This window comes from Mastomys coucha, unplaced genomic scaffold, assembly GCF_008632895.1.
Source record: "Mastomys coucha isolate ucsf_1 unplaced genomic scaffold, UCSF_Mcou_1 pScaffold15, whole genome shotgun sequence".
Lineage (NCBI taxonomy): Eukaryota > Metazoa > Chordata > Mammalia > Rodentia > Muridae > Mastomys > Mastomys coucha.
Window position 1 is genome coordinate 138,607,263 of NW_022196897.1, and position 27,992 is coordinate 138,635,254.

Genomic DNA, 27,992 nt, shown 5'->3' on the forward strand with positions numbered 1-27,992 from the left:
GAAACCCTGTCTCAAAAAACAAAACAAAACAAAACAAACAAACAAACAAACAAAAACCCAGTAATCAAGCTATGACCGTTCTCTCCACGTCTGCCATAAATCTGCATGGTTCAAGCAGCTAACACCATCTTGTTCTTGCTCATGCTTAAGTACTTCATTCTTCAGAGTAGTGGTTCTTACCCTTCCTCATGCTGAGACCCTTTAATACAGCTCCTCATAGTGTGGTGACCCCCAAACATAATATTATTTTTATTGCTACTTCACAACTGTAATTTTGCTGCCATGAATCATAATGTAAATATCTGATATGCAAACACTGTGAGAGGGCTGCTCAACCCCCAAGGGGTTGGCAACTGACTGGTTGAGATCCCTGCTCCAGAGTGAGCAGAGATTCTCCTAAAGCTTAAGTTGGATCTGGTCATTTCTTGGCTCAAAACACCTCTATGCCTGTTAGAATAAAAGCAATGTTCTATGTAGGCCTGCAGGAGGACCTGGCTGCAGGTTACTTCAGGATCAATTTCTACACACTCTTTGCCTCTCTGATACTAACGTATTTGAAGTCTTTTCGGACTTGCTGTCCCCTCTATTTCAATATTCTTTCCCCTAATACTTGCATGGATCACACCTTACTGCACTCAGGCCCAAGGAAGCCCTTGTCAGAGGCCTTCCTGATGACCCTAGCTAGCAACAGGAAATATTCTTCTCTTGTACTTTCTCCTGTGGTCCTAAACACTCCCTGATAGAATAAGTACTTAGAATCTGCCTCTCTTACTAGAATGTCAGCTGAATGACAAGACAGTGCTCACACTATTTGCTCAACCTCTAGCCCAATGCCTGACATACAGCAGGAACTCTGTATTTGTTAATGAACAAATGAATGAATGACCAACATCTCTCAGGAAATGACTCACTTTACAGAGGAAGGCTGCCCAAATACCCTTGGCTTTTTCTTAAGCCTTGTGACCTTTGGTAGCCCCAGAGCAGTGGTCAATGTCCTTCCCTGTTACAAAATGTCCTGGGTACATACCATCATCACCATGTCATCCACTTGTGCTTCCGGGCATGTGTACACACACAGGGACGTGGGAGCTGGAACACAAGACTGGTTCTAGGAGGGGGAGTGAGCACGGGCACTAAGAGACCAGGAACAGTGAACTCTGGGGCACTTATCTTGACATTGCTGCCCTGCCAAGATCCCTATACTACACACACTCCGGCTTTTATCTTCATGAATAAAAAGTCACTGGATAGTTGAGGGGGCTGATACACACTTGTAATCACAGAACTCAGGAGGCTGAGGCAGGATGACTGAGATCAAGGCCAGCCTGGGCTGTATACCAAGATGGGTTGGGGGTGGGGAGAAAGTTAATGGAAGATTTTGAGTCAAGGAATAACAGCTTGACCTACAATTTTAAAAGGCTCACATTTGCTGTGTAAAGGGAGCCAGGGCAAAGCAGGGAGACCATGGGGGAAGTTTCCTTGACTTGGTGATAGAGAGAATGAGCAATAGCTGTTTAATTCCTAGCCTTGGCCTGGCTATTTCCATTGCAGAAAGCACATCCTGGGCTTCTCTTCAGCTGTTCTCATGGCACTGTGTCTGTTCTGCAGCACCCTGGTGTTGGGCGCGGGCCACCAACACCCTGGTGAGACGAGTGTCAGCAGAGACATTTTACAGACAGCACATTTCGCAGAGAAGAAATCTGAGGCTCTGAGACCCAGAGTCACCTATTAAAGATTATACAGGAACTCATCAAGAAATCTGACAACAAATGCTGGCAAGGGTATGGGGAGAGAGGAATCCTTATTGACTGCTGATAAGGATGCAAGCTAGTACAGCCGTTATGAAAATCATACAAGGTTTCTCAAAAATTTTAAAATAGAGGTACCATATGACCCAGCTATAATACTGGGCATCTGCCTAAAGGACTCCATATCCTACCACTGAAATCCTTGTATGTTGACAGTCACTGCAGCTCTACTAACAAAGAAACAGAGCCAGCCTTTATGTCTATCAACAAAAAAATGGATAATGAAAATGTGTACACACAAATACATTATGTGTGTGTGCATATACATATCTATATGTCTTACTACACATGCATGTGTGAATGTGTGCAAGCATGCACATGCGCACGCGCACACACACAATCAGGTCCCAAAGATACCCAGGACAAGGCTCACTTAGGCCCTGTGGCTCCTCCCAGCACTTCTCACCCTATCCTCCAGCCCTCTCTTCACATCCCTTTCCTTAGCTTCTCATTCCTATATAAATCTGCCATTTTGGCCATGTGCTCTGTTGGTCCTTGGCTCTTGATGCTTGTTCCCCTCTTTTTTCTTCTTCTTGCTTCCCTCCCCGTCTCATTGTTCAGTTTAGTCTCAACTCTTCCAGATGCCATCCTCTTCCTCATACATTCATGTGTGTGGTATTCAGCCAAAAAGAAAACTGAAATTATGAGCTTTGCAAAGAAATGGATGAATTTAGAAATTATAATGTTAAACAAAATATAGTATTAAACAAAATATTTTGGTTTTTTTGTTTTGTTTTGTTTTGTTTTGAGACAAGGTTTCTCTGTGTAGCTCTGGCTGTCCTCGAACTCAGAAATCCACCTGCCTCTGCCTCCCAAGTGCTGGGATTAAAGGCATGCACCACCACTGCCTGGCTAAACAAAACATTAAAAATATAAATAAAAACAAAATATGACACAATCTCAGGGAGACAAAGAATTACATTCTGGTCTATGGCCATACCACCCTGAACGTGTCCGATCTCATCTGATCTCGGAAACTAGGCAGGGTAGGGCCTGGTTAGTACTTGGATGGGAGACCACCTGGGAATACCGGGTGCTGTAGCCTTAAAGGAATTACATTGTGATAAATGGAACCTAGGCTGTAATGCACAAGTGTGTATGGGTATATAAATGAGTGTAAATGTGGGTAAAGCCGAAAAAAAATCTAGGAAGGAGACCAAGCAGAAATAATATAGGTGATAAGGAAGAACAGTGGTGGGCAAAAGAATAGGACATGAAAAAAGAAGAGACTGGGGCAGAAGGTTAGATGGGGGAAGGAAAATCTACTACAACCCACTGTTCGAGATGCCATATCTAATACTGTGTGCTAATTTAAAAACAGTTACACAGCAAATAGCCAGTCTCCAGCGGCGCTCTTTATCTCCTTGACTGGCTATACCTATCATCATTCTAACCAGGCTTCAAAGTCCAGTTCCAAGCCAACCTATCCCGAAAAGTCTCACCCAAGCTTATCCAATGGCCTGTTTCCTGTCAAGAACATATCAAATGGGGCTACCAACCACTGAGTGCTCCTTAGGTGCTGGATGCAAAATTCTGTTGCCCAAATTCATGGGTCATGCAATCCTCCTGCCTGGGCCTCTCTAGTAGCCAGGGCTACCTGCCTATTTACTGGGCCTACCTCTAAATGTGAAGCTCATGTGATATGCCACTGACCGAGAGAGGCAAAGTCACAGGCAAGTTTGCATGATATCTTCCTGCCACAGAACTAACTCTTCTTCCCTCACTTGTTTGCTTTTGATAGTTTTACAATGTAGTTAAGGCTCTCCTGGAGCTCAATCCACCATGTAGCCCAGCCTAATCTCAAACTTGTGGCAACCTGTAATGGAGGCTTTTCCATCTGTGTACAAGTTCCTCAAAATAATGACTCTGAGACTTAATATTTTGTGAATAAATGATTAGGCCAATAGCTTTGGCTTGTTCCCTGACTGAATCATAACTTATTTATCCATTCATTCTAATTTAAGTCTCACCATGTGGTTTTAGCTCTCCTGAGTTTCATGTGACCGTCTCCATCAGCATCTGGGGAGAAGCTCCCCATTTATTCTATTCTGAGTGCCATATGACTGGCTACCTTCTTCTCAGTTTTATGAATTTGTCTACTCCAGCATTCCTGCCTGACTCTTTCCCAGAATTCCTCTTTCTCTCTGCTGGGACTCCCACTTCCTATTTCCTGCCTCCGTTCATTGGTTACAGGCATTTTTTACTGACAGGTGATGCTTCCATATAGTCCCAACAGATCCTCTCTACAACAATCTTCCTTCCCCAGTCTTCTAAGTGCTGATATCACAGGAAGGAGCCACCAAAATAATCATGATGATGGTAGTAATAATAATAACAATAACTTTTAAAACTTTAAGTTATATATGTGTGTCTGTGGAGGTCAGAAGAGGATGTAGAATCTTCTGGAGCTGGAGTTTACAGGAGGTGCTGGGGAGTGAACTCGGGTCCTCTGCAAGACCAAGAAAGCACTCTTCAACTTCTGAAGCATCTCTCTAGCTTCCCACTTCTTTCTTTTTGAAAAAATATACTTAACTCTTTTTTTTTTCCTGGTCATAGCTGGAGCTCCAACAGATTTACACTGTGGCATTGCTCTACTCTGAAGTATACAAGTTTGTCTGTTTGAATTCTCCTAATCAGGCTCTAAAAGGCTTAAATTTAAAATCAAAATCCACAAATAAATTTTGTTTGCCCATCTACAATGCTGGCCTGAGCTTAGAACTTAGGCAAAAAGAGACAAAAGGATCAAGAGTCACGGGGTTAAATGAAGGCAGAAAAGAAAACTTTCTTGAGACTTAAGTCCCTCAAAAAACTGCTTTCCCACTGAAATGAACCTTTTAAGCCTGGCATAGTGGCACAAACCTAGAATCCCACCACAGAAGGCTATGAGTTTGAAGCCAGCCAGGGCTACAAAGTAAGACCGCCTAGTGGATGAGGAGGAAAGAAATGCATGCTTGGGCTATTCTGCTTTATTTTATTTTATAAACGGTCTCACCAGGCACTTGGAAAGCAGAGACAAATGGATCTCTGTGAGTCTGAGGCCAGCCTGGTCTACATATACATAGAGAGTTCTAGGACAGCCAGGGTGATACAGAGAAACCTGTCTCAAAAATAAATAAAACAGGGCTGGAGAGATGGCTCAGTGGTTAAGAGCACTGACTGCTCTTCCAGAGGTCCTGAGTTCAATTCCCAGCAACCACATGGTAGCTCACAACCATCTGTAATGGAATCCAATGGCCAATTCTGGGGTGTCTGAAGACAGCGACAGTGTACTCATATACGTAAAATAAATAAATATATCTTTAAATGTTTTGAAACTTGTTATGTAGTCAAGGCTGGCCTGGAACTCATAGAGATCCACCTACCTCTCTGCCTGTCATGCAATGAGATATGTATGGGTGAGTGCCACCTGGCCTACCTTGTTAGTCTTAGAACAGTGAGCATTGTGAGTTTTAGCCATGACACTGTAGACAGGTGGAGACTCCCATGCCCTCACTTCATTCTGGAGCTTGCAAAGCAGGAAGGGGCAATGACTTTCAGTTCCCGTAAGTCTACAGCAACAGCTGATTCAGCTAGATGATGTCACCTTCACAAACCTCCTGACTAGCAGCTGAGAGGGTAAGAGCAGGAAATTAGAGGATACTGAATGGCTAAGTTCAAACATGCCTGTGGCAAATCCTGCAATAACCCTAAGCCCTGGAGCATCCCCTTGCAGACAAACTTTCTCAGCTGGCAGGCAGGTATCCCCCGGATTCCAAGATGCTTCCCCAACCCTTCTGCACATTCTCAAATACACTGGGAAGAACAACAGAGAGAAGAACCTGGCTTTGGAGCAGACCTCTTTAGGTTCAAATCTAGGTTTTATCTTATACAAGCTGAGGACCTTAAGCATCTCTCTGGGTCTCTATTTCCTCACTAGAAAGAAGGTAGGGCCACTTACTACTCAAGTATAAGCTACTAACAGTGCTGGGGAGGCAGAGACAAGTGGATGCTTACTTGGAGCCTGTTGGCTGGCCAGCCAAGCCTGATGGGAAGAGCTGCAGGTAAATGACAGAGGCTTTCTCAAAGAAGGGAAGTAACATTTCTGAGGATGACACCCGAGGTTTTGTCTTTTGCCCTTCACAGGCATCCAAGTGAATACACACAAAAATGCACATACACATTAAAAAACTATTTAGAGACACCTGGCAAAAAAGAATGCATATAAATTACTGAGTAGAGCACTTGGAACTTAGTGAGCATTCAAAAGGTCTACAGAGAAAGTTCTAGGACACCCAGGACTACACAGAAAAACTGTGTAAAAAAACAAAAACAAACCAATCAAACCAGATAAACAAAGGTAGGTTGAAAGAATGCTATTAATAGTGGTTTTTTTGTTTGTTTGTTTGTTTTTGTCTTTTTTTTTCGAGACAGGGTTTCTCTGTTTAGCCCTGGCTGTCCTGGAACTCACTCTGTAGACCAGGCTGGCCTCGAACTCAGAAATCCACCTGCCTCTGCCTCCCCAGATGCTGGGATTAAAGGCGTGCATCACCACTGCCCAGCAATAGTGTTCTTAGTAGGTTCAGTTTAGTTGTTTTGAGACAGGGTTTTGTCCAGGTTGGCTTTCAACTCACTGTGTAGCTGAGGATGCTGTTGAACTCCTCTTCCAAAACACTGAGATTATACAGTACATGACCACTACACCCCACTTTAAATTTAGGTTCTAAAAAGCCGATGTAGCTGCAGTGTTGAGAGGCAGGTGTGATTTTTCTACGGTCTTGTCTTCCTGCCTTTTATCCTATCCTTCTAGATGCTCATAAACTGGACAAGAAAGATAAGAAAACATCCAGAAGCACTGAGGAGATAGGAGTGATTTCTGCCCTGGTCAAAGGGTAAAGAATCTGCGGTGCCTTGCTCTGTAGAAAGAGGGAGTGGCCCACTCAGGGAGGGGTGAGAATCCAGGCTTGGAAAACATCCTTAAGCCACCTGGCCACCTGTACTATTTCTGCCTCCCTTGTGGTAATTTTTGCCAATGACACAAAGCTCTGGAATGTAACCCCCCTCAAAACATGGACACACACACACACACACATACACACACATACACACTCTCACTTACTCACTCACAGAAGCACAGCTGTACTCTGCAGTCCTCCCAGGATGTGTTCAGAGCTAGCCTACAGGAAATGGTCGATGAAGAGCTACTGATTGATTAATGAAGAAAGGGAGTATTCTCTGCATTAAGCAAATATAAATGAGTACTGTGAGCACTGTGTTGGTCTCTGGGGATTTGAGGTGACTAGGGTGGGTTTCTAGTTTTGGTGTTTTTGTTTTTTGTTTTATTCTTAATTTTTTTTTTTTTTTTTTTTAATTTTTCTGAGTTCAGAATCAGCAGAGAGAACAAAATCAAAGATCTACAGTGCTGGATACAACAGCTACAGTAGCAACATTTGCTAGTGCCCCACCCCCACCCCTAAATAGGACAAAGAGTTTCTGAGCAGACTGCTTAGGTTCAAAGCACAACTTTACCACTTACTAGCCACACTTCTGTGATGTTTTCTTCTCTGTCCCTTCATTCTCCTCCGTAAAATGAAATCAAAAGGGTAATTCTTCCTGGTTTGAGTTTGTTTTTTTTGTTTTGTTTGTGTTTTTTGGGATAGTGTCTTAGGACGTGAGTTCAATTCCAAGCATTCATGTGAAAAGCCAGGTGTGGTGGTATGCACCTGTAACAATATTACTTGAGAGATGGAGACAGGCTGGTCCCTAGACCTCAGTGGCCAGCTGTTTAGACTGAGCAGCAAGAGACCATGTTTCAAAATAAAGTGGAGAATGACAGAGGAGGATAGTTGAAACCGATTTCTGGCTTCCTTAACATCTGCACACACAGACAAGTATATACATACACACCTGATACAACATACAAAGAGGAAAAAAAGAAATGCAGCTACTGCCCAACAGCAGTATGTGATGATGCCCAGACTCAAACCCACAACTACAATTCTACAGTCCATGCTCCTTCTCTTAAAGTTCAAACACAAGGGACCAGAGAGATGATTTGGCAGGTAACATTGCTTGCTACAAGCCTTTAAGCCCAGTACTCAGGAGGCAGAAGCTAGTGGATCTCTGTGAGTTTGAGGTCAACATGGTCTAAAAGCAAGTGGTAGGCCATCCAGAGATATTGTGAGACCCTGTGTCCAAAACCAAAAAGTGCTTGTCAATCAAATCTCATCAGACCTGTGTTTGATCCTCCAAACACAAAAAGATAGCTGAACACAGCCAGGCATAGTAGCACATGCCTTAAGTCTCAGCACTCGGGAGGCAAAGGCAGGCAGATCTCTGAGCTCAACGCTTACAGAGCAAGTTCCAGGACTGCCAGGGCTGTCGTACAGAAAAACCCTATCTTTAAAAAAAGAAAAGACAGAGAACTGACTTCATAAAAGTGTCTTCTGCCCTCCACACGCTTGCTATTATGGCACACAATAATAATGATACTTATAATCATGATGTTAAAGTAAAACAGAAAGAAAATAAAAAGACCTAGCACAGTACCACAAACAACAGAGACCACACAAAGGATGACCTGGTCATTATCCCTGACCCTTTCCAAGGTAGGTACTGAGAAGCCCAAAGGAGAGAGAACTCTCTTTCACCCTGAAGGGCTCTGCAGGCTTTGCTCCTTACCGCCACACACTTCTCCTACTGAGGTTTCAGGTACCAATATTGACCCTTATCTCTTACAACCAGATCAGACCGAGAAAGTGCTGCAGGTGCACACCATCTGCATGGACAGGCAGGCAGGATGGACTTTTGTCTGGTCCTACACCTTTCAGTTTCACCACTCAGCCACTAGCCTGGGGTCTCACAGCTGCACCTGCTGCTTGACCCAGTCCCAAGAGACCCAGAACCCTAGATTTGGACTTCCTCCCTGGGCCTTGCCTCCAAGGGTCATTTCTGAATGACTCCCTAAAGACTTCTCTAGCATGGTACCCCCAAAGTTCCATATGCATGTGAGTGCTGTGAGTAAAGGGAACAGCAGATGGAGCATGGGTAGAACAAGAGGTAGCTATTCTTGTTCTGAACCAGAGATGAGTGTGTGGTGAGGAAGTCTGTGCCCTGAATTTTATATGTGAATGACATTGTCTAAGCTGGGCCCAAGCTCCCACTGTACCATAGCTGGGCAGGCAAGGACATCCTGGGGTAGCCAATATCCATTTGAGTCACAGTCAACAGTCTGAGCTTGCCTAGTAATTTCATGGCAGAAGGCAACCAATAGCCAAACCAGTGAGTAACCAAGCCACACAGAGAATGAAACTGAAAAGACCTAGAATTTGGTGAGCTTATTCTCTATAAGGCAGTATATGGGGCACTCTATATACACCAGCCATGACTAGGAATGCTGGCTAACCTGGCTGCTAGATACTTAGCCACTAAGTGGTAGGAACAATGGCAGCTGGTAAGAGTGAATAAGATGATCCTATGCTCAATAAACACAACACTTCCACCTTAGCTTCTCCCTGACCCCCACCAAATAACTTCCCTGTGAAACAACCTGTCTAGAAAGAACTATTTCCCCTTAATGATGTCTAGGTTTGGACTCAACTCATGGAAATAGGGAAAAGTCAAGTCAAGGTTTGTTTCTTTTCTTTTTCTGGTTGCTGGTTCAGTGAATGAATGATACCGATAGCTATGGCTGTGGCCTTAGTCAAGGAGGAGCAACAAGACCAAACATTTATAGTTTTCAAAGTGCTTTTTCACTTATCTCCTCCTTGTGCCTCCCTGCTAGCCCAGGAGGGAGGCAAAGCGGGCGTTATCTTTCTTCAGCATATGAGGCGGGTGACAGGCAGAGCTTAGGCAAGAGGCTTATGGCCACTGAACAAACAAGAAATGAGGGCATCCCAGAGAAGCCCCACAGTACTCACACAGTTTACTTATACAAATATGGAGGCACCCACTGTGTGCTAGGCTTGCATGCTCCTGTACACTTTAAATGTTCAACTCATAAATCTTCCAGTCATCAAATATGGAGGGGGTCTTCCATCTTGGAGAACCCTGGTAAAGATTAGAGAAAAGCCACCCTGTTGCCAAATACTGAGTCAACAACATGGGTCCAGCTGTGTACCCGTTCTGACCTGAGGCCCTCCCTGGTGAGGGAGGCAGGCACGAGGCTGTGAGCCAAAGGCCCAGTTTTCCTAACTCTTGGGCCAAAGGCTAGTCACATCTTCTGTAGCCCAAACATTTGCTTTCAGAAAGTAGCTCCTTTAATCCCAGCACTCTGGAGGTAGAGGCAGGGAGAGCTCTATGAGTTCAAGGCCAGCCTGGTCTATCTAATGAGTTCCAGGACAGCCAAGGCTACATAGGGCAACTTTATCTCAACCACATGGTGGCTCACAACTGTCTGTAATGGGATCAGATTCCGTCTTCTGGTGTATCTGAAGACAGCTACAGTGTACTTACATATAATAATAAATAAACCTTAAAAAAACCCAGAATTTATAAAAAAAAAAAAAAAGGAAAAGAAAGAAAGAAAGAGAGAGAGAGAGAAAGAAAGAAAGAAATTAATTCCAACAACAATTAAAGCAACATGACCACCTGTGGCCACAATGGGATAACAGTAATAGCAGTAGCTGTCACACTGAATAGTTACTGTATGGCAGGCTCTACGCAGCTTTTTTGTTTGTTTGTTTGTTTTTAGAGACAGAGTTTCTCTGTATAGCCCTGGCTGTCCTGGAACTCACTCTGCAGACCAGGCTGGCCTTGAACTCAGAAATCCGCCTGTCTCTGCCTCCTAAATGCTGGAATTAAAGGCGTGCGCCACCATCATTGCCCAGCAGCTCCAGGCATCTTAATAGTTGTTTTCAAGCTCAGCAGAGTGTTTCCAGAAAAGCATTGTTAGTTATTATCTCCTTGCTGGTTTTTTTTTTTTTTTTTAGCCATTTATTTATTTGTTTCTTTATATGCAGTGGGATGGGGGAGCATGCCTATGGAAGCCAGGTAAAGTGGCTTCTTTCCTTCTACAGGTTGGCTCTGGGGTCTGAACTCATGTCATTAGGATGAATAGCAAATGCCTCTATCCACTGAGCCATCTCACCCGCCCTTGCCTCTCTCCCCATTCCCATCAAACAGGCTTTACTCTTTAGTGCAGATTACCCTTGATGGCATTCTTCTTGCCTTAGCCTCCCAAGTACTGGGCTACAGGCAAGAGCTACTGTGCCCAGCCACTACATCCAACTCATTATTACTTACTTTTTGTTAGTTTGAGGCAGGGCTAGGCTAGTTTATAACTCCTTATATAGTCAAAAACAACCCTGAACTTCTGATCCTCCTGAATACAGAGTTTTAGGTCTGGGTTACAAAGACTGGATAAGTGCAGCACTAGGACTCGAACCAGGGCTTCCTGCATACTAGGCAAACACTCTACCAAATGAGTTACACTTCTAACCCTACTGTACCTAACTCTTCAACCGTGATCACCAATTTTCTCCCCAGGAGGCACTGGCAAGGAGAGTACCACAAACACCAGGAGCAGCTGCTACCAAGAGGGTGGAGGCCTCCAGAGACCCCAGAACCTTTCTCACTCATCCAGCTGTAGTCTCAACCATTTTCTACATGTTTTGAAACAGGATCTCTGGAGTCCAGCTGGTCCTGACCTCAGTCTTGCCACATCCTCCCAGGTAGTTGCTTTTACCGTCCTACTGAGAGGAGAAAAGAAGAGGACTTGTGTTCACGGCAACAGGAGTTCCTCTTATGTGCCTCAGGGAGTTTGTGGCTTCTTCTGGCCATCCACCAGCCTGTGGAGAGAAGTGGACTAGGTGGACTGGTGAGACTTCTCCCTGGGCTTGGCAGGAGGCACAGCAAAGAAGAAACCTTATTGACTGTGTCCTTCCTTGGGCAACAACCCCATGCATGTGACAAGGGGCATGTTCTTCGCATGGAACTACTCTGGGGAAATTCCAGGGTACCTTTTGGACCCAAGAAGTCTCAAGGATGATAGACTGGCACAGCCCTGAGCTAACTATTTCTAAGCATGGTAACTAGGTCATCAGGTTCCTGGAGAAGCCAGCTGTGCCTGGGGGAGGAGGAGGGACGTTTTTTGTAGCCTACCAAGATCTCTACTTCCCCTCAGGCCACACCCTCCTCGAAATCTGCACCTGCTCTTGTGCTGACCCCTCCCCCTAGTTGGCCCAGCTGTCTGGGTTCCCAGGGCTCCTCTCTGCCCTCCTCAGTGGGAAGGCCCTTTAGTAGGAGACACCTTATTGTCACCTGAGACTTTCAGAGGCTACCCACCTCTCTGGAGGGTAGTTTTACTCTACCAGGGCAGCAAGAAAGCTGGGCCTCTTTGGGACTGCCAGGGTACCTTGCTGGCACAGTCATAGCAGGTGGCAGGAGACAGGTGATGTTTACCCTACAAAGGCTAGAGTTGCCAAAAGGCTTCAATCAATCTTTTGAATCTGCACCTGGCTCTGAGCCCCAAATAACAACCAGGGCAGCCTACCTGGTCTGCAGGTCCCAGGTGGCTTTCTCTCCCTGCAGCTCTGCCTGCTAAGATGGGAACCTGGCAAGGATTCCTTTCTCCTAGGGGTTACTGGAGACTTGACTGCATCCCATGGGTGCTTTGGGTCTCTCCCCTCTGAGTCTGACACTACCATCAGCTACTTCCATCCCTGTTCCTCCAGGCCTACATCAGCCTCTGCTTCCTTCTGCCTGACCAGTTTTACCCAGCCCAGTAAAGGCCCTGATAGCTCACCATCTGCCAGTGTTTCACATGCACCCTTCAGATCTGGCTGGCTGGTTCTTACCCATCTAGCCTGTCCCAGCCACATTCCTTTCACCTATTTAATCTTTCACTGAGCCGGGTGTGGTGGTGCAAGCTCATAACCCCAGGAAAGTGTCACAGGAGGACTGAGGTCGGGACCAGATGGGCTCTACAGAGACCCTGTTTCAAAACAGGTCGAAATGGTTGGAACTATAGACTGAGAAGGAACACTTGCACAGCTTGGTTAATTAATGCCCTGGGTTCAACCTCCAGCATACAGGGTAGGAAAGGAGCAAAGAAGCCTTCATGTGCCACATCTTCTGAACAGGTGATAGCATCGAAACTGACCGAATCTACTATAGGTCAGGCAGAGAGCTGTATGGTCTACACTCTACAGTCATTCTCTCAAAAAATATTGGCCAAATGTTACCAAATTCCAAACATTCTGCTAGATGCGGATAATAAAGGAAAACTTTCAAGACAAAAGCAAATACTCCGGGAGCTTCAGTTTCCCTGAATTAGACAGTAAACATGTCCACATGGGTAGCCTCTGGGGAAGTGAGACCTGAATGATAAAGACAGAGTACTAATCAGACATGAGGCAGGCAGAGTGCCTCTCAGCAGAGGAAAAACATGGAGCCTCTGAGGAAGAGACCCATTACCATTATCTTCATTTTACAGATGAGGAAATGGGAGACCTCAGCACACAAAGCTACAGTGCTGAAAGCTATGGTTACTTGAGCCCCCAGTAACATTCCCCACTCTGACCCTTTCCACTGGGGTGCAGAAGAGTCTAGACTGGCAATCTAGTTGGCCAGGGGCCAGGTGGAAGGTGACGATGCAGACTGAGGGTGGAGGCCTCTCATGGGTAATCTAATGGGTGGTGGTGGTAGAAGCAGGACCGCCTGGCAGAGACCCAGGCCACCTGTAGGATGTAATCAGTGATGTGGCCTCCTCCACGTTTTGAGTCTACACCACAGATTTGGCATAAGCCATTCACCAAGTGTTTGCTTCCTCGGGGACTGACAGTGTACTACTACAGCTAGTAGTAACAACCCTCCTGTTCACTGAACAGACCCGAGCCAATCCCCTGCTGAAGCCTGGGCTCTGTGCCAGGCACTCGGGATAAAATAAACCAGTCCAGGTCTGCAGAAAAAGCAACAACATAGTGGCATAAGGATAGATTTTGGCACAAGGCATATTGTCAGACTGTGCTCTGCCTCTTAGAAGATGTGTTACTACGGAGGTCTGAGTCCTGGATGTGCCCTCTTCACACCAGAGCAGTTGTGGAGACCGAATAAGACGATTATGTCAAGGGCATAAACACAGCACCTCGCATAGAGCAAGCAAGCACTCCACACACAACACCTGCTATTATTCCTAACAACACTCAGGCATTCACTTTCTGACTTATGCCTTGCTTACCCCAGTAAGGTTGGCATTATTCTCTCAGGTTTATGGATTTGAAAACTGGAAGATGCTTTACATGTGAGTTGTCTACAAGTTTGTTAAAAGTGATTAATAAATACTTTTTTGGCCTGGCTCTGAAATATACCTCAAAAACGGTATGTGTTAGCCAGGCACATTTTGTGATCCTAGGACTTTCCAGGCAGAAGTATTGCAGTAAGTTTCAAGTTAGTTTGGACTAAAGAATGAGACTGTCTTAAAACAAAAACAAAACCCCAAACCTCATTCATGGTCCCTATTGCAACAGTGTTTTTTTTTTTTTTTTTTTTGGTTTTTCAAGACAGGGTTTCTCTGTATAGCCCTGGCTGTCCTGGAACTCACTCTGTAGACCAGGCTGGCCTCGAACTCAGAAATCTGCCTGCCTCTACCGCCCAGCCGCAACAGTGTTCTGACACAGGATCTTCAGAAAGGTAATTGGATGCTGAGCGCAGGGGTTTACTGACAGACTGGAATCAAACCATTTTATTCAGAGACTTGAAAGTTGGGAGGGATGAAAAAGATCTGCTTAGCCTGCTATCCCAGGCAGGACAGATATTCTAGACCTCTTCTCATCATTAAAGGGAAAATTCGTAACTTAATGGGCTTTGGGGCAATAGGAAGTAAATCACTAGGGACATACAGTGATGGGCACATTCTTTTCCTAGCTCCCTCTCTTGTGTCACTTGCTTCCTTGCTGCCATGAGGTAAGCAACTCTGCTTTACCATTTGTGGGCCATAAATTGAAAGCTCCAAAACAGTGAGCTAAGATGTCTGGTAGCTGAGGGGACAGACAGACAGATAATCACACAGACCGATTCAAAGGGCAAGGCCACTAGCCAGTTCCATGGTGTGAAGCATCGAGAAAGACTAGCAACAGGAAGCATATAGTCTCACTCTCCACCACAGCCATGGTGTCCCCATCTAAGGCATTCAATAGCATTTACTTATTTAAACTAAATGAATCCAGCTTTAGGAGAGGCAGGCAGCTGCACAAGAAAGCTAGGAGTATCTAGGCAGACACAGGAGCAGGGCATGGTGGGGCAGGAAGTATAGGAAGGAGGATCAGGAGTTCAAGGTGATCTTCAGCAACATAATGAAATTGAGGGGAGCAGCCTGGGATACATGAGACTCTCTCAAAAAGCCACCTGCCTCCAAACAAAACAAAACAAACTCTAGGCAAATAGACTTTAAGTCTGACAGTCACTTCACTCTTTGTTTTAATTTCCTCCCTGGAAATGAGGCTGAAACTAACCCATCTTACCTGGAAATGTGAACAAAAGGTTTGGTCATTAGAAAATACTATCATGTACTGGAACAAAGCTGTCACTATCTAAGTGGTGCAGTCCTGGAGCTAAACGCTCTGACCTGGGACCCAGCTCCTCCTGTACTGGCCAGGGAGGCCTCAGCAGCATCCTTTTTCTTCTCTCAGCCTTGGTTTTCTTAACCATAAAATGAAGATGCTACCTACTTTATAGGCTGTCTCAAGTACAAGAAATCAACAGCCTAAGCTCTAGTGTAAGGCAGGTCTGGAGTCAAGTTCAGACTGCCTCCTGTTACCCCCTTCCAGGCTCAGCTAGAGCTTCCCTCCCAGGCTTTGCCTAGTCCTAACTGTGCTCCTCAGACAAGCTGTTTTACTCCTGTGCCTCAGTTGTGAAGGGGCTAATAATAGTGCCTACTTCATCGAGTGGTGCTGTGAGAATGGAATCAATTAGTATTTGTAGTGCATACTGAACAATGCCTGGCATAGAGTAAGCATTCAATAAATGGTAGGTGCTATTAATAGCAATGTTAACAATAATATTAATCACCAAGCGGAATAAGAGGAGGGGCTGTTTAGTCCTGGGACATGGGCATCCCATGGAATAATTCCAAAGAAGTGTCTTGACATGTGTCTGGAAGCAAGCCTTCAGCCTGTAAAAAGGGCATGAGGCTGGACTCCTAAGTCTCAGTCCCACTGACCCTCTGGGGAGAAGAGTCAGGTTCCTCTGAAGGGACACTGTGTTCCCAGGGGTTGTGTTCCTGGCGCTGCCTGCCTCTGACTTGGGGAACAAAGGCACATGTGTGTGGCCAGGGTGGAGGGAGGGGAATGTTTCCCTTTCAAGAGTTGGAACAAAGGATCTGAGGCATAGTTGAGTGCATTCCAATCCCCTCCCAGGCCAGCTCCCATTCTTCAGATGACTGTCCAACAAGGTTTGCAACCTTCCAGCTTCCTCCTGAAAGGTGACTTGGGAAGGGGTGGCAAGCTCTGTCACTCCACCCAGTCATCAATCTCCAAGAAGCAGGATTTTAAGTGCAGGACCTTGGATACCTCTCTTATGAATCTCTGTCCTATGCCCGAATGAGTAGGAACCCGTGGGAGAAGTCAGATCATGGATGACATAGGGCACTCCAAAGTGACAGGTCTAATGCCCCTCTAGGGGATAGTTTAAAACTGATGGAGCGCAGGAATAATGGCTGGGAGTTCTTTCCAACTGACTCCACCACAGTCTAGCATCAGAGGCAGAACTACTAGAAAGGCATCCCCAGTTCTAAAGGGAGAAGGGCAGGTTGGAGGGAGAGACTAGGTGAAGGGGAAGGGAATGAGAGCAGAGAAAGTGACTGAAAGAGGAAAGGGAAGGGCATACAAAAAAGTAGGGGGGCATGCCTCTTGGGACATTACTTTCCAGTTTCCACACTATGCAGCAGGAATCTGGCTGCTGGGCCGGGACAGGAAATGGTCTATGGAAGTCACTGCAATGGCATTTCCTGACTAGCACGAGAAAAAGCTCTAGTTCCGAGGGGAACTCTGCTCTCTACCCAAAGAACTCCATAGCTTGGAGCCAATGTAGGCCTGGCCTGAGACTCACTGGGGATGAAACAGAGCAGCACAAAGTCCCAAAGGTGGTTTCTCTCTACAAAACAGTGTCTGGAGGGGCCCAGGGATCATAACAGTACTGCCTGGATGACTGTCATGCTGAGCACTGTAGACCAAGAACTGACTTTCTGAGCCTTCCCAATAAGCCCAGGTCACAAACCAGGTGACCAGTGAACTCACCAATCTCTGAGCCTGCCTGCTCCTGTGACATGGAGATGGCACTGTCCAGATCAACAATCTGTATGGCTAAAGGTATCACAAAGACAGGGTGCTTTGTAACTGGAATGTGCTGGTCAGTGTGCATGGAGACAAACTTCTGTGGAGCCAGTGACAAACGACCTTGTGATGACACAGTGTCCTGGAAAGAAGAAATCCACTCTAAAAACTGCTGTAGAATAGCCTCCTTGGTGAAATCTGCCAAGGACTGAACCCTATGAGAACCAGGACTCCTAGGATGCTAATTTCAAGATCTTATCACGAGGAAGATACTGAGGTCTGGGGCTGAACTGATCTGCTGACAGACTGAATATGGAGAGCTAAGGGAGTAGATTTTTTGATCTTTATCCTAAGATGAGGGAGAGCTTGGTCCACCAGGGCATGTATACACTAGAATTCATACCATGACAGAAGGCTGCCATGAGAACGTGCTAATGGGTGACTATAAACAAAAGGAGAAAGGATGCTTTGTGAATGAGCCAAGAGTTGTGTGGAAAAGATAATAAAAAGTATGGCAGCAGCATGCTGTCTGGATCTCCAGATCCCAGCATACTTCAATGTTTTGTCATTGTGCCCAAGATTCAGGAAGGTCAAAAGAGTTTGGGGGTGGGCGTGGTAGGATTTTTACTTAGACAAGGTGCAGTTTTTTAGGCAGAAAAAGAATAAAGGAGGGTCAATTATAGGATATATTTGGAGACAAGTATTTCTTTTTTTTTTTTTCTTTTTTTTTTTTTGGTTTTTCGAGACAGGGTTTCTCTGTGTAGCTCTGGCTGTCCTGGAACTCACTCTGTAGACCAGGCTGGCCTCGAACTCAGAAATCCGCCTGCCTCTGCCTCCCCAGATGCTGGGATTAAAGGCGTGCGCCACCACCGCCCGGCTTGGAGACAAGTATTTCTGAAGAAGAGTTAGAGTTAGGCTACTTATTGGCATGAGATAGGGGCTCATTGTATAGCCCAGGTTGGCCTTGAATTCACTATGTAATCTGGGCTGGCCTTGAACTCAAAGCAATCTTTCTGCCTCAACCTCCCAAGTGCTAAGATTATAGCCATGCACTACCATGCCCAGCTTACAACTTATTCAGTCCTTATTCCATCTAGAATCTCCTAATAGCCAAAATAAATAAATAAATAAATAAAAATAAATAAATAAATAAATAAAAACAAAAAAACTATGGTTTCCAATGTGGCCAGACAGACTAGTCAATAATATACCATGTGCGAAGTTGGTCTCTCTCTACCTGCACACCCACTTAAAGCCAAGATGCCTTTTCATCTGCCAGGCACCAGCTTCCTCAAAAGATGAAGACCTGCTTCCACTTTTATAGAATTCTGAGCATTCCTCCCTGCTACAAACCTACTCTTGGCTTCTCTCTCATTCCAAGCCAAAGCCTCACCCTGTCTTGCAACACCCTGTGTGCCCTGGTCCCCAGCCTTCTCTCCATCCTTCCCCAAGCTTTCTGTGCCCTCATCTCTTACCATTCTGCACCCTGCTGCTTCTTCAGCCAAACTGACTTCTTGCCATGCCTGAAAACCCCAAGCATCTTTCCCCTCCTTAGTCCACTCCACTGCTTGAAAAGCTCTCTATATGGACCCACACAGTGAACCACCTCCTCTTCAGATATTGGCTCAAATACCACCTTCAGGTTTGCTGGGATTCTGGATACAATATTCTAAGAACAGGCCTGGGAGACCAGAATATGGTATGTGGCATTCTGGAAGCTGGTTATTCTGAGAAATATACGCTCAGAGACACATAGGAGTAACCCTGAAAGGCTGTTTTCTTTCTTCCTCTCTTTCTCCCTCTCTCCTCTCTCTTCCTTCCTTCCTTTCCTCCTTCCTTCCTTTCTTTTGGTTTTTCAAGATAGGGATCCCCTGTGCAGCCTTAGCTGATCTGGAGAAAAGCTGATTTCATAAAAGAAACATCTGTCACAAAAGTATTTATTTCTATCAGTTGTGTCAGGTTGCTCTACAACTTTTATTACCTGAGACAAATTACAATATTTACTCACTATAATTTGTAGCTAAGCTTCCCATAACTTGAAGTCACTGTATGAATCCCAAAGCCCTATTTCTTCCTCCCATTTATTTATTTACTTATTTCTTGGTTTGAGACAAGGTCTCACCATGTAGCTCTGGTGAGAGCTGGCCTCCCACTCCAAGATCTGCCTGTCTGCTGGATGCTGGGATTAGAAGCATGTGCCACCACACTCAGCCTCCTACTCCTTTATGTTGTTCAGGATGCTACAGAAGCCTCAATCATGGATCTAGCCATTTTTTGAGTTTGGCTCTTGTGCACAGATGATTTATCAAAATGTTTGGGTTTGGTTGGGCGATGGTGGCACACGCCTTTAATCCCAGCACTTGGGAGGCAGAGGGTTTCTGAGTTCGAGGCCAGCCTGGTCTACAGAGTGAGTTCCAGGACAGCCAGGGCTATACAGAAAAACCTTGCCTCGAAAAACTAAAAAAAAAAGTTTGGGTTTTTTTGTTAATTTGTCTTATGTCAAATTAATTCATATTTTAGCCACCCAAAAGGTGATGGGTGAGCTATTTTTCATTTCCCTATATCTTGGTTGTTCATTTTCTTGATCACTTTAAATTTCATCCATCCATCCACTCACTAGGGATGGCCATGCGGCACATATGGAAGTCAGAAGACAACTCACAATTAGTTGTCTTCTCTTCCACCAAGTGGGAACCAGGGATGTAACTCAAGATATCAGGCTTGACAGCATATACTTTTACAAGCTGAATTATCTTGCCAGGTCTTTTGATCACCATTATTAAAGTGCTGCCCTACTCTACCTTGCAGGCATCATCTACAAATCAATCTGTTTTTTTCCCCTTATTTCCTTCAGAGTTCCTAGTATCAGCTGATGCCCCCCACCCCCACACACACACACAGAGAAGGGTGGGAGGAGCTAACCAAACTTGGGTCCTCTAGAAGAGCAGCAAGAGCTCTGAAACACTGAACCATTTCTCTAGCTCCCAGGCTATATCATCAATGGACTGCTGTGAATACATAGTGTGTGTGTATCTGTGTGTGTGTGTGTGTGTGTATGTACACTCAGCTTAGCTGAATTTCTATGCATATGCATACAGAGGCTGGAGGTTAATCCTGGGTATTGCTCCTCAGGAGCTATCTACTTCACTGGCCTAGAACTCACACATCAGTCTATTAGTCTAGAGTGGCTGGCCAGCAAGCCCCAGAAATCCCTTGTCTCTGCCTTCCAGCCTTGGGATTACAAGTGCACATCACTGTGTCTGGCTTTTAAAACAAACAAACAAACAAACAAAAACCTATGGATTCTGGATTCTAGTGATCAAACTCATTCTTTTTTTTTCTTTTTCTTGGAAGTGAGGGCAGGGGGAGCAGTGAGTTGAGACAATTTTTCTGTGTAGCCTTGGCTGTCCTAGAACGTACTCTGTAGACCAGCCTGCCACTGCCTCTCAAGTGCTGTGATTAAAAGCATGGGCTGGCCCAAACTCAGATTCTTATGCTAGCACAGCAAGCATTTTACAGACTTGAATCTCAGCCTCCATTATGTATTTTTTGTCTTTCCATCAGAATGAGCTACATGAGGAAAAACTTGGTTTTCTTTAGTATTAGTATTTGCTAGTTTGTTTAGTATTGAGCCTAGCAGGGTAAGGTCTCAATAACTGGGTCAGAGGAGGTGCCTACCATTATTATTCTGGTTTGATAAGGTCCTTTCTTCAGATACTTAGATAGTATCTTTTCATCGGTGACTACTACGTCCAAGACCTGTGCTCTGGGCTGAGGTAACCAGTGTGAGCAAGATGTGGACTCTGCCTCAACTCCTGACAGAGTATAGCTGTTAGAAATGCCTTCTCTGCACCAACTTAAACAGCTTCTTTCCTTTATACAAAGTGAGAGGGATCATATATAAAGGTTGAATATCAACCTGGTGGCAGTTTGTCTCACTAAGTGAAACAAAGACCCAGTGGGACTCACTTTATCACTAGATGCCTAGTGGGAGTGGGGAAGACAGACTGAGTGGCAGAGACAACAGGATCCAGAGTGAGTCCTTCAAGAAAAGAGGAGTTGCGAGGTGGTGGTGGCGCACGCCTTTAATCCCAGCATCTGGGGAGGCAGAGACAGGTGGATTTCTGAGTTTGAGGCCAGCCTGGTCTACAGAGTGAGTTCCAGGACAGCCAGAGCTATACAGAGAAACCTTGTCTCAAAAAACCAAAAAAAAAAAATAAAAAAAAAAAGAGGAGTTATAGGGAAGATCCTGCAAACTTTGGTTGGAGGGTAGGGATGGGGGCAGAAATCCTGATAGACTTAGGTTGTTGAGCATGTTGTTTCTGTTGAAAGGCAGCTCACTTTAAAGCAGAGCACACTAACCCAGACAAAGCAGCAATTGCAAAAGGCAAGACCTGCTGTGGTAGGCTGAGGGCTGGGGAAAACCAGGAGACTGGGCACGAGAGAAGGATGCCCAAGCCCACTGGCCTTAGAACAGGAGTTTGCTGGGAGAGGGGTTCAGCTAATAATACTGCCTCATACAGCCAAAACAAAATTGATGGTTGCCCACAAGAAAGTCAAGAAACTCTCCAGGTTCCACTGGGGCCCCCTAAAAATTACCTGGGTAATTTTCAAGCAGAAGATGAAGAGCTCCATGTGGTCACTGGGGATGTTGCTTTAGGGAGTCTGGAAAACCCTATGATGGCAAAGGAGTTTTAAGAGCCACCTAAAAAAGGACACTGAAAAGAAGTAGGTGTTCCAAGGGGGAGCCCCTGAGACACTTTACTTCATTTGGAGACCTGAATGAGATTACTAAGAATTTCTGTGCTGGGGTTTCTGATGGGGCTTCCCCAAGAAAACCACAGAACTGCCGAATTTGCAAATGGAGCTGAGATACTTCAACTAAGCACATGTCCATCTCTGTGTGGCACTGAAGAAGCCACAACAGGTAAGGGGAGAGCTGTAGCTTGGGGAAGCCAAGCTGGGTGCTCTCCCCACTATCACTCGGTCACTGCTTCTAACAGTGTTACCACTGGGCAAAGGGTATCTCCAGGGCTGGTTATACCAAAGTGACCGGCCCACTTGGAGCCTCACCCACATTCAAAGTAAACAAACAAACAAACAAACAAAAACAAAAGAGTTTCATCTAATGGGGCCTAGGTTTCAGAGAACAGGCTTAGTTTTTTTAAGGAGTAACTCCAGGGGGTAAAGTTCAGAGCCTTGAGAGAGGAAGCTCATTCTGGAGAAGATGTGCATCCACCCTACAATTAAGGTTAGAGAAGGGCTTTTATTCTGGCAGTTGGGTATCATTATTTGATTTTACAGGCAGGAGAGACAAAAGACAAGAGACACAGACAGGTACAACATTTTTCCAGGTGACTCAGGCAGGCGGGCAGTAGTATGGCCAGAGGCTGGAGTTCCAATCCTTCCAGCATCACCCTACAATTAACAGAGATTCTGGGGCAGGCCATCTGTCTCCTTGCACACATGCCACTCTCAATGATTGACAAAGCTGAGATTTTAACAAGGAAAACACTAACAAGAAGCCCATCATGACTGGGCAAACTCCTGATGCCACTCAACACTTGCCATGTCTGAGTTTTATTAGTACCACAATTGGAGGTTTCCACACATTTGGGAACCTGCTGATGATGATAAAGGCATTGTTCTCAGATACCCGAACATGGTATGAGTACCGTCTACAGGTATGCATTTCTCAGTCCAACAGTAGCCATGAGTTTCTTGACTAGTCTGTCTGGAATCAAGGCATGGATGGAAAGAGTCTGGACTCTGATTAGGCCAACCTCAATTTAAGACACTAAGTTAGCTGAGAAACATTTAAGCTTGGTCATTTAGCCACTGGGAGCTTTGTGTACAACCTGGGAATGAATTTGCGTACCGGGGAAAGTTACTATATGGAACATATGAATGACCACATATTTCCATGATGGAGAGAGAGAGTGTCTAGCTTAAGCTAGCACCTAGCAGACTGCTTGCCTTATAGTAGCTGATCAGTAAATTTGCCTCATTAAGTAAAGGATAAAACACTTGAGGTACTCAAGGTACAAGAAAGGCAAAATTCTTTCCCCTTTCCTAAAGGATGCTAAATTCGGAGCATACCCTGAGTGACTACCTGAATTTGAAGACCTCATGGCTGCAGCCTCCAGGGAAGTTAGGGGATGCCACTGCAGCAGCATCTGTGCAGCTCAGAGGAGACTGCACCTAAAAGGACACGTGCAGACATCTTCCACCAAGGCTCAAATAAGACTGAGGGGAATATTTCTTACCCACTGGTCCCAGGGAGAATGCATATCCAGAAATGGTCCTGCCATAACCGGCTCTTCTGCACACATTCCCTCTCTGCTTACCAAGCAGAAGTGGCAAGTTACCAGGTATGTTGCCCAACAGGCTCTGCAGATTCTTGAGTGAAGAGACACTGGAAGGTGGGCTTTTAGTCAGTGACCAAGCTGCCACCTTAGGTCAGTTTAATGTTTTCCAGGTGATCAGAAGACGACTTGTAATATGGGGCAGCTGGCAATTCTTAGGTTCCCAGTAGCCTCTGCAGACAAGAGGCTGGCTGGCCCAGCAGGCACCTCTTCCATCTGCCTACTGTTGGTAGCTGGCAAGACCCTACCTGTTGTTAGGACCACTCAGTCAGCTAAAGACAGTCAGCAGGCCACAGAGGCAAAGGGCCTACATCTACTTGGAGATGCTGCAGAGGGTGTGTCTGAAGCACTGGAATCCTGTCCCTCCTGTAATCAGCTGAACAAATATTTGCCCCAAAAGAGAATCAAAGCAAGAGAATGAATAGAAGAGGTCACAGCACAAACCAACAGGAACTATTTGATCATTTATCTCCCCTGGGAGTTCATACAGATTGGCTCTCACTCTGACAACCCTTCGCTCAAGGAAACCCACCTTTACCTCAGCCAACTCTACTCTGGTCACCTGACCTCTCCTGACAAGTGACCTTCTTCCCTTCACAAGAGCTACTGGAGGGAAGAAAGGTGAGGTTTTAAAGCAATGGGAAACCAGAGACAGGATGGGGTCCCAGGGCAAACCCAGGAGGTCTCTTGCCCAGTAGTAAAGCAAAGGGCTTGCCCCGCCCTGGGCCCAGCCTATGGACAACTAAATTCTTGACATTCCGGAGTCCATGGTGCATGGCCCCTTCCACCTCACTTCCTTCAATGGATGACTTATTTTCCAGTCTGTCCATTTTCTACATATTCTGAGGGGACAGAATATGTCTCAGAAGCCGCATTACCCCCTATTCCAGAATGCAATTCACTCCGAAGGATAATAAATGCCTACCACAGTGGCTACTAGTAAGGGAACTCTCACCTCTATCTCACCCGGATAAGGTGGCGAGCAGAGGGTTCTCTGAAGAAAAGGCACTCATTGGTGTCAGCCTCTGCTCTCTTTATCTTTGAGTCACAATCGTCTGTTAGAAACTAAGGCTCCAGAGGGTAAACCAGCCTGTCCAAGGTCACATGGCCAGTCAAGTGACAGAGCCAGGACTCACACCCACATCCAGTCTGTCACCAAATCTTCATTTCCTACGGAGCCTCACAAACCACGTTCTTGCTCTGCCAGCAAACAGTGCTTCATAAAGAGGCCCCAGGGCCCAAAGAAACACTGGGCAGAGCAGCTGGAGATCCCCAACTGACACAGGCAGTGAGGTGCAAAGTCCTAGGGCTCAGTATATGGCACAGCAAGGGTTCCACAGCAAGCCAACCATGCAGAAAGTTGCACACTTTGGGGAAAATGAACTTAGGGAGCATAAACACAATTGGCCCAGACCACCCTCCTCTAAAACCAGACAATACTCAGCCACTCAAGCCAGTGGGGGCTCCTGCCTGGCCAAATGGTCTGAGTACCATGCATGCAAGTACACAGGATACCCAGGAGCCTGAGGTTATCAGCACTGCAGTTTCTCGGGTATTATGTTCATCACCCCAGCCAAGGTGACCCATTACGTGAGAGTAAGCAGAACAACAGAGAGAACTTGCTACTCTCTCACAGGTTTTAAGCCAAGTAAATACATAGGCTGTTTTTCTTTGCTGAGAAATTGGAACTATGAAACTGTGGGGCCACAAGGGTAGCCAGAATGAAAGATACAGGTCCCTTAAAAACTGGATCATCTATTATTTCCAAAGTTAACCTCTTGCATAAAAATGAAGCCAGGAAGGTCTCCTGAACAATCGATATCCTCAACAACCAAGCCACACAACAGAAAGAGACCAGAAAGGGCAGTTAGGGATCTTCACAGAGAAGAGACACAAGGGGCGTGGTTCTTACCCAGCCGCCGTTCTCCTGGATCCAAGGCTCTAGGTGGTCATTCAGATAGGTGGCCATCCAACTTGCAATCCGACTCACCAATACCTGCATCTCCTTGTCTACGCTTTCCACGCACAGTGCCCCGCCAAAGGAGAAAAAGGCCACGATGCGGCCCCAGTTTACTCCATCCCGAAAGAGTTCATTCACTACCTGTTCAAAGCTCTGATATGCTGTCCCTGGGGTTATATGAAGCTGGGATGTTAGATCACTGAATGCTCTCCGGTACCGCAGTTCAAACTCATCGCCAGCCTCTCTCAGCGCTTGCTTCACTGCTGCCATGGGGACTACCTCCCGGGCATCCAAACTGCTGCTGTGGCCAGTGGCTCCATTCACCGCAGGGCTATCCGCCAGGTGCCAGGATGGGTTGCCATTGATGGCACTGGGGGTCTCCCTTTCTGGTTCAGTTTCTTCTGGGGCCTCAGTCCTATTCTCTTCGACATCACTAAACTGACTCCAGCTGTATCCTTTCTGGGAGAGCTTGTAGGAGAGAAAGTCAACCACCAGCTCCCGGTTGCTCTGAGACATTTTTATAATAGAGATGGGCTCAACCAGTCCATTGTCCAAAACACCTGCTCACTCACTGGGTCTGCTCTGTGTTTAGCGATTCTCTTCCAGGATCCAAAGCCAAAATAAGGTTCTGAAGAGAGAGAAAAAGCTTCAGGAGAAAAATTTAATATGCATGTCATTTACCTTACAATATTCCCATTCCGCCTCCAGGTACCAGAATTGGTTTCTTTGTGGCTCTTATGAAGGTCTGTGTCCAGGTTCTAAGGGACTTCAATGAAGTCAAATTGAAAGGACCAGTAAGCTTTGAATTGTTTCATCAGCCTCTTTTTACTACAACCACCCACCCCTTTTTCTCCGAAATGCCTTTCTCCAAAAGTCACCCCCACTGGCATATCCCCCACCTCCACCACCTACATTCAAATCTATCTCCGGCGACAGCAAGCAGGTGCAACCCCCGGAAGGTCTTTTGTATCATAGGTCGGGAGGAGGTGGTGGCTGGGTCGCCGGTAACTCAGCAAAAAAACCAGCCCCGGCCGGAGGGATCATGCGACCTGGTAGGCAGCCCAGAAGGCGACAGAGGAATTGCGAAGCTTAGGAACCTGCCCCCTCGCTTGCTTCCTCCATCGCCCAGACCCAGGGCGGCCTCTCTCTCTCTGTTCCGCAGGCTCCAGCCACCCGGGAGCCCAACCCCCTCGCTCTAGCACGCCCCTTGGCTCTCCGCCTCCTACTGGGAGTCAGGAGAACTCTCCCCGAGGTATGGGTTTAGTATAATTTCCCCCCCACCCCTCCTTTCTTTCTTTCTATTTAAGTACCAGCCCTGGATGAGGCTTCCGAAACCCTAAAGGGACTTCTCAGTGAATCTCAAGGTTTCGCGCAGGGACGCGGAGAGGGGGAGACGGCCTCGGATCTGCGATCAGATTTCGGAAAGACCACTCCCGGGCTTTTCCGAGAGGCGTACGCTGGAGACCCCCTACAAACACCGCTAGTTGTCTTTGAATTCCCCAAAGGCCCCGGACATGGCATTGGGGGACTGCCAGGTCCTCCATTCCGCGCCCGGACACAATGGCCGCCGGCACCCCGCACAAAGACGGGGTGAGAGAGAGGCGCTGAGCCCCGCCACCGGCCAGGAAGAAGGGTCGAGGCTCCCACAGCGGAGACCTCGTTTTCCCGAGGCCGGGCCCAAGGCGGCCTCCTGGAGCCCCCTGCAGGGCTCGAGGGCCGGAGGCCGCTGCGCGCAGGAGCCCCGGGTGGGTGGGCTGAGGCCTCGCTCTCTGCTCGCGCTCCCCTAGCCCGGGTACCCGCCGAGCCACCGCCCCGTTGCTAGGCAACCGCCCTCCCTCGGGGGCGCCCCCTAGACCTCTCTGGAAGGAGGGGTCTCGCCCCCGCGGCCCGCCCCAGCTTAGCCAATCCGCGGGTCGAGTCGGCACGGAAGCGGGACGGCCACGGCTCCCATTGGGCGCAGCGCCTGTCAGGCACAGGGGAGGCGGCGCTCTCACCTGCGAGCCCAGCGAGCCGTGGGGGGCCACATCCCCCCTTCATAAGCCCGGTGGTTTCCAGACACGAGGGCGTTTTGCGGCTGGGAAGCACGCCGCAGACTTGGGCCGGCCTACCTGGCTGACTGCTCGTGCCGAATCTCCGGGAGAAGCCGGCCTCAGTTTCCCCTGAAGAGACCGGGGAACTTGCAAGCGCAGTCACTTCCGGTGCCGCGGCAGCGCGCGCGAGCCCGAGACGCAAAAGGAGTGCGCGCCAGGGACGACTGGCGTCGAGACGTGGGAAAGCAGCGTCCCCTGGCGAGCGATTTGAGGAGTGGCAGGCGCATGGGACGCTTACGGTTCACATTCATTCAATCTAGTTCCTTCATCCATCTATCCCTTTGTATACTATAGAAAAGTGCTTTTTTCTGGGTGTATTTCCCCCGTCACTTTAAAAATAGATAGCAGAATTGAGCTTTCATTGACTGTGTGTCAGTAACTACTTGAAAAGCCTGAAGAATAGCAAGCCCTTTGTTTGGTTTGTTGAAGACAGTTATGAATAGGCAAGGTCTCAATTTTTATGAAGACTTTACCTTAGGCGTGGAGACTATCCAACTAGGAAAATACACAAACAAGGTAATCGC

At 46.7% G+C, this 27,992-nt stretch overlaps 1 protein-coding gene and 1 non-coding gene across 8 annotated transcripts in view; one reads left to right on the forward strand and one right to left on the reverse strand.

The window, feature by feature from the left end:
• The window catches only part of Bcl2l1 (BCL2 like 1), a 54,738-nt gene extending 27,128 nt beyond the window's left edge, over positions 1-27,610 (reverse strand). Inside the window, exons 1-3 of one of the 7 annotated variants that reach the window (XM_031372291.1) lie at positions 26,689-27,181; positions 26,291-26,427; positions 25,331-26,006 (exon numbers count right to left, since the gene is read on the reverse strand). In XM_031372291.1, coding sequence (XP_031228151.1) covers positions 25,331-25,894 — 564 coding nt within the window. In that variant the 5' untranslated portion in view covers positions 25,895-26,006; positions 26,291-26,427; positions 26,689-27,181. The other 6 variants (XM_031372293.1, XM_031372296.1, XM_031372295.1 and 3 more) reach the window with 6 other exon arrangements.
• Positions 2,735-2,853, forward strand: LOC116092828. The gene has a single exon (XR_004119520.1). It is a non-coding gene; the product is annotated as a 5S ribosomal RNA (ribosomal RNA).
• Positions 27,611-27,992: the final 382 nt, after the last annotated feature.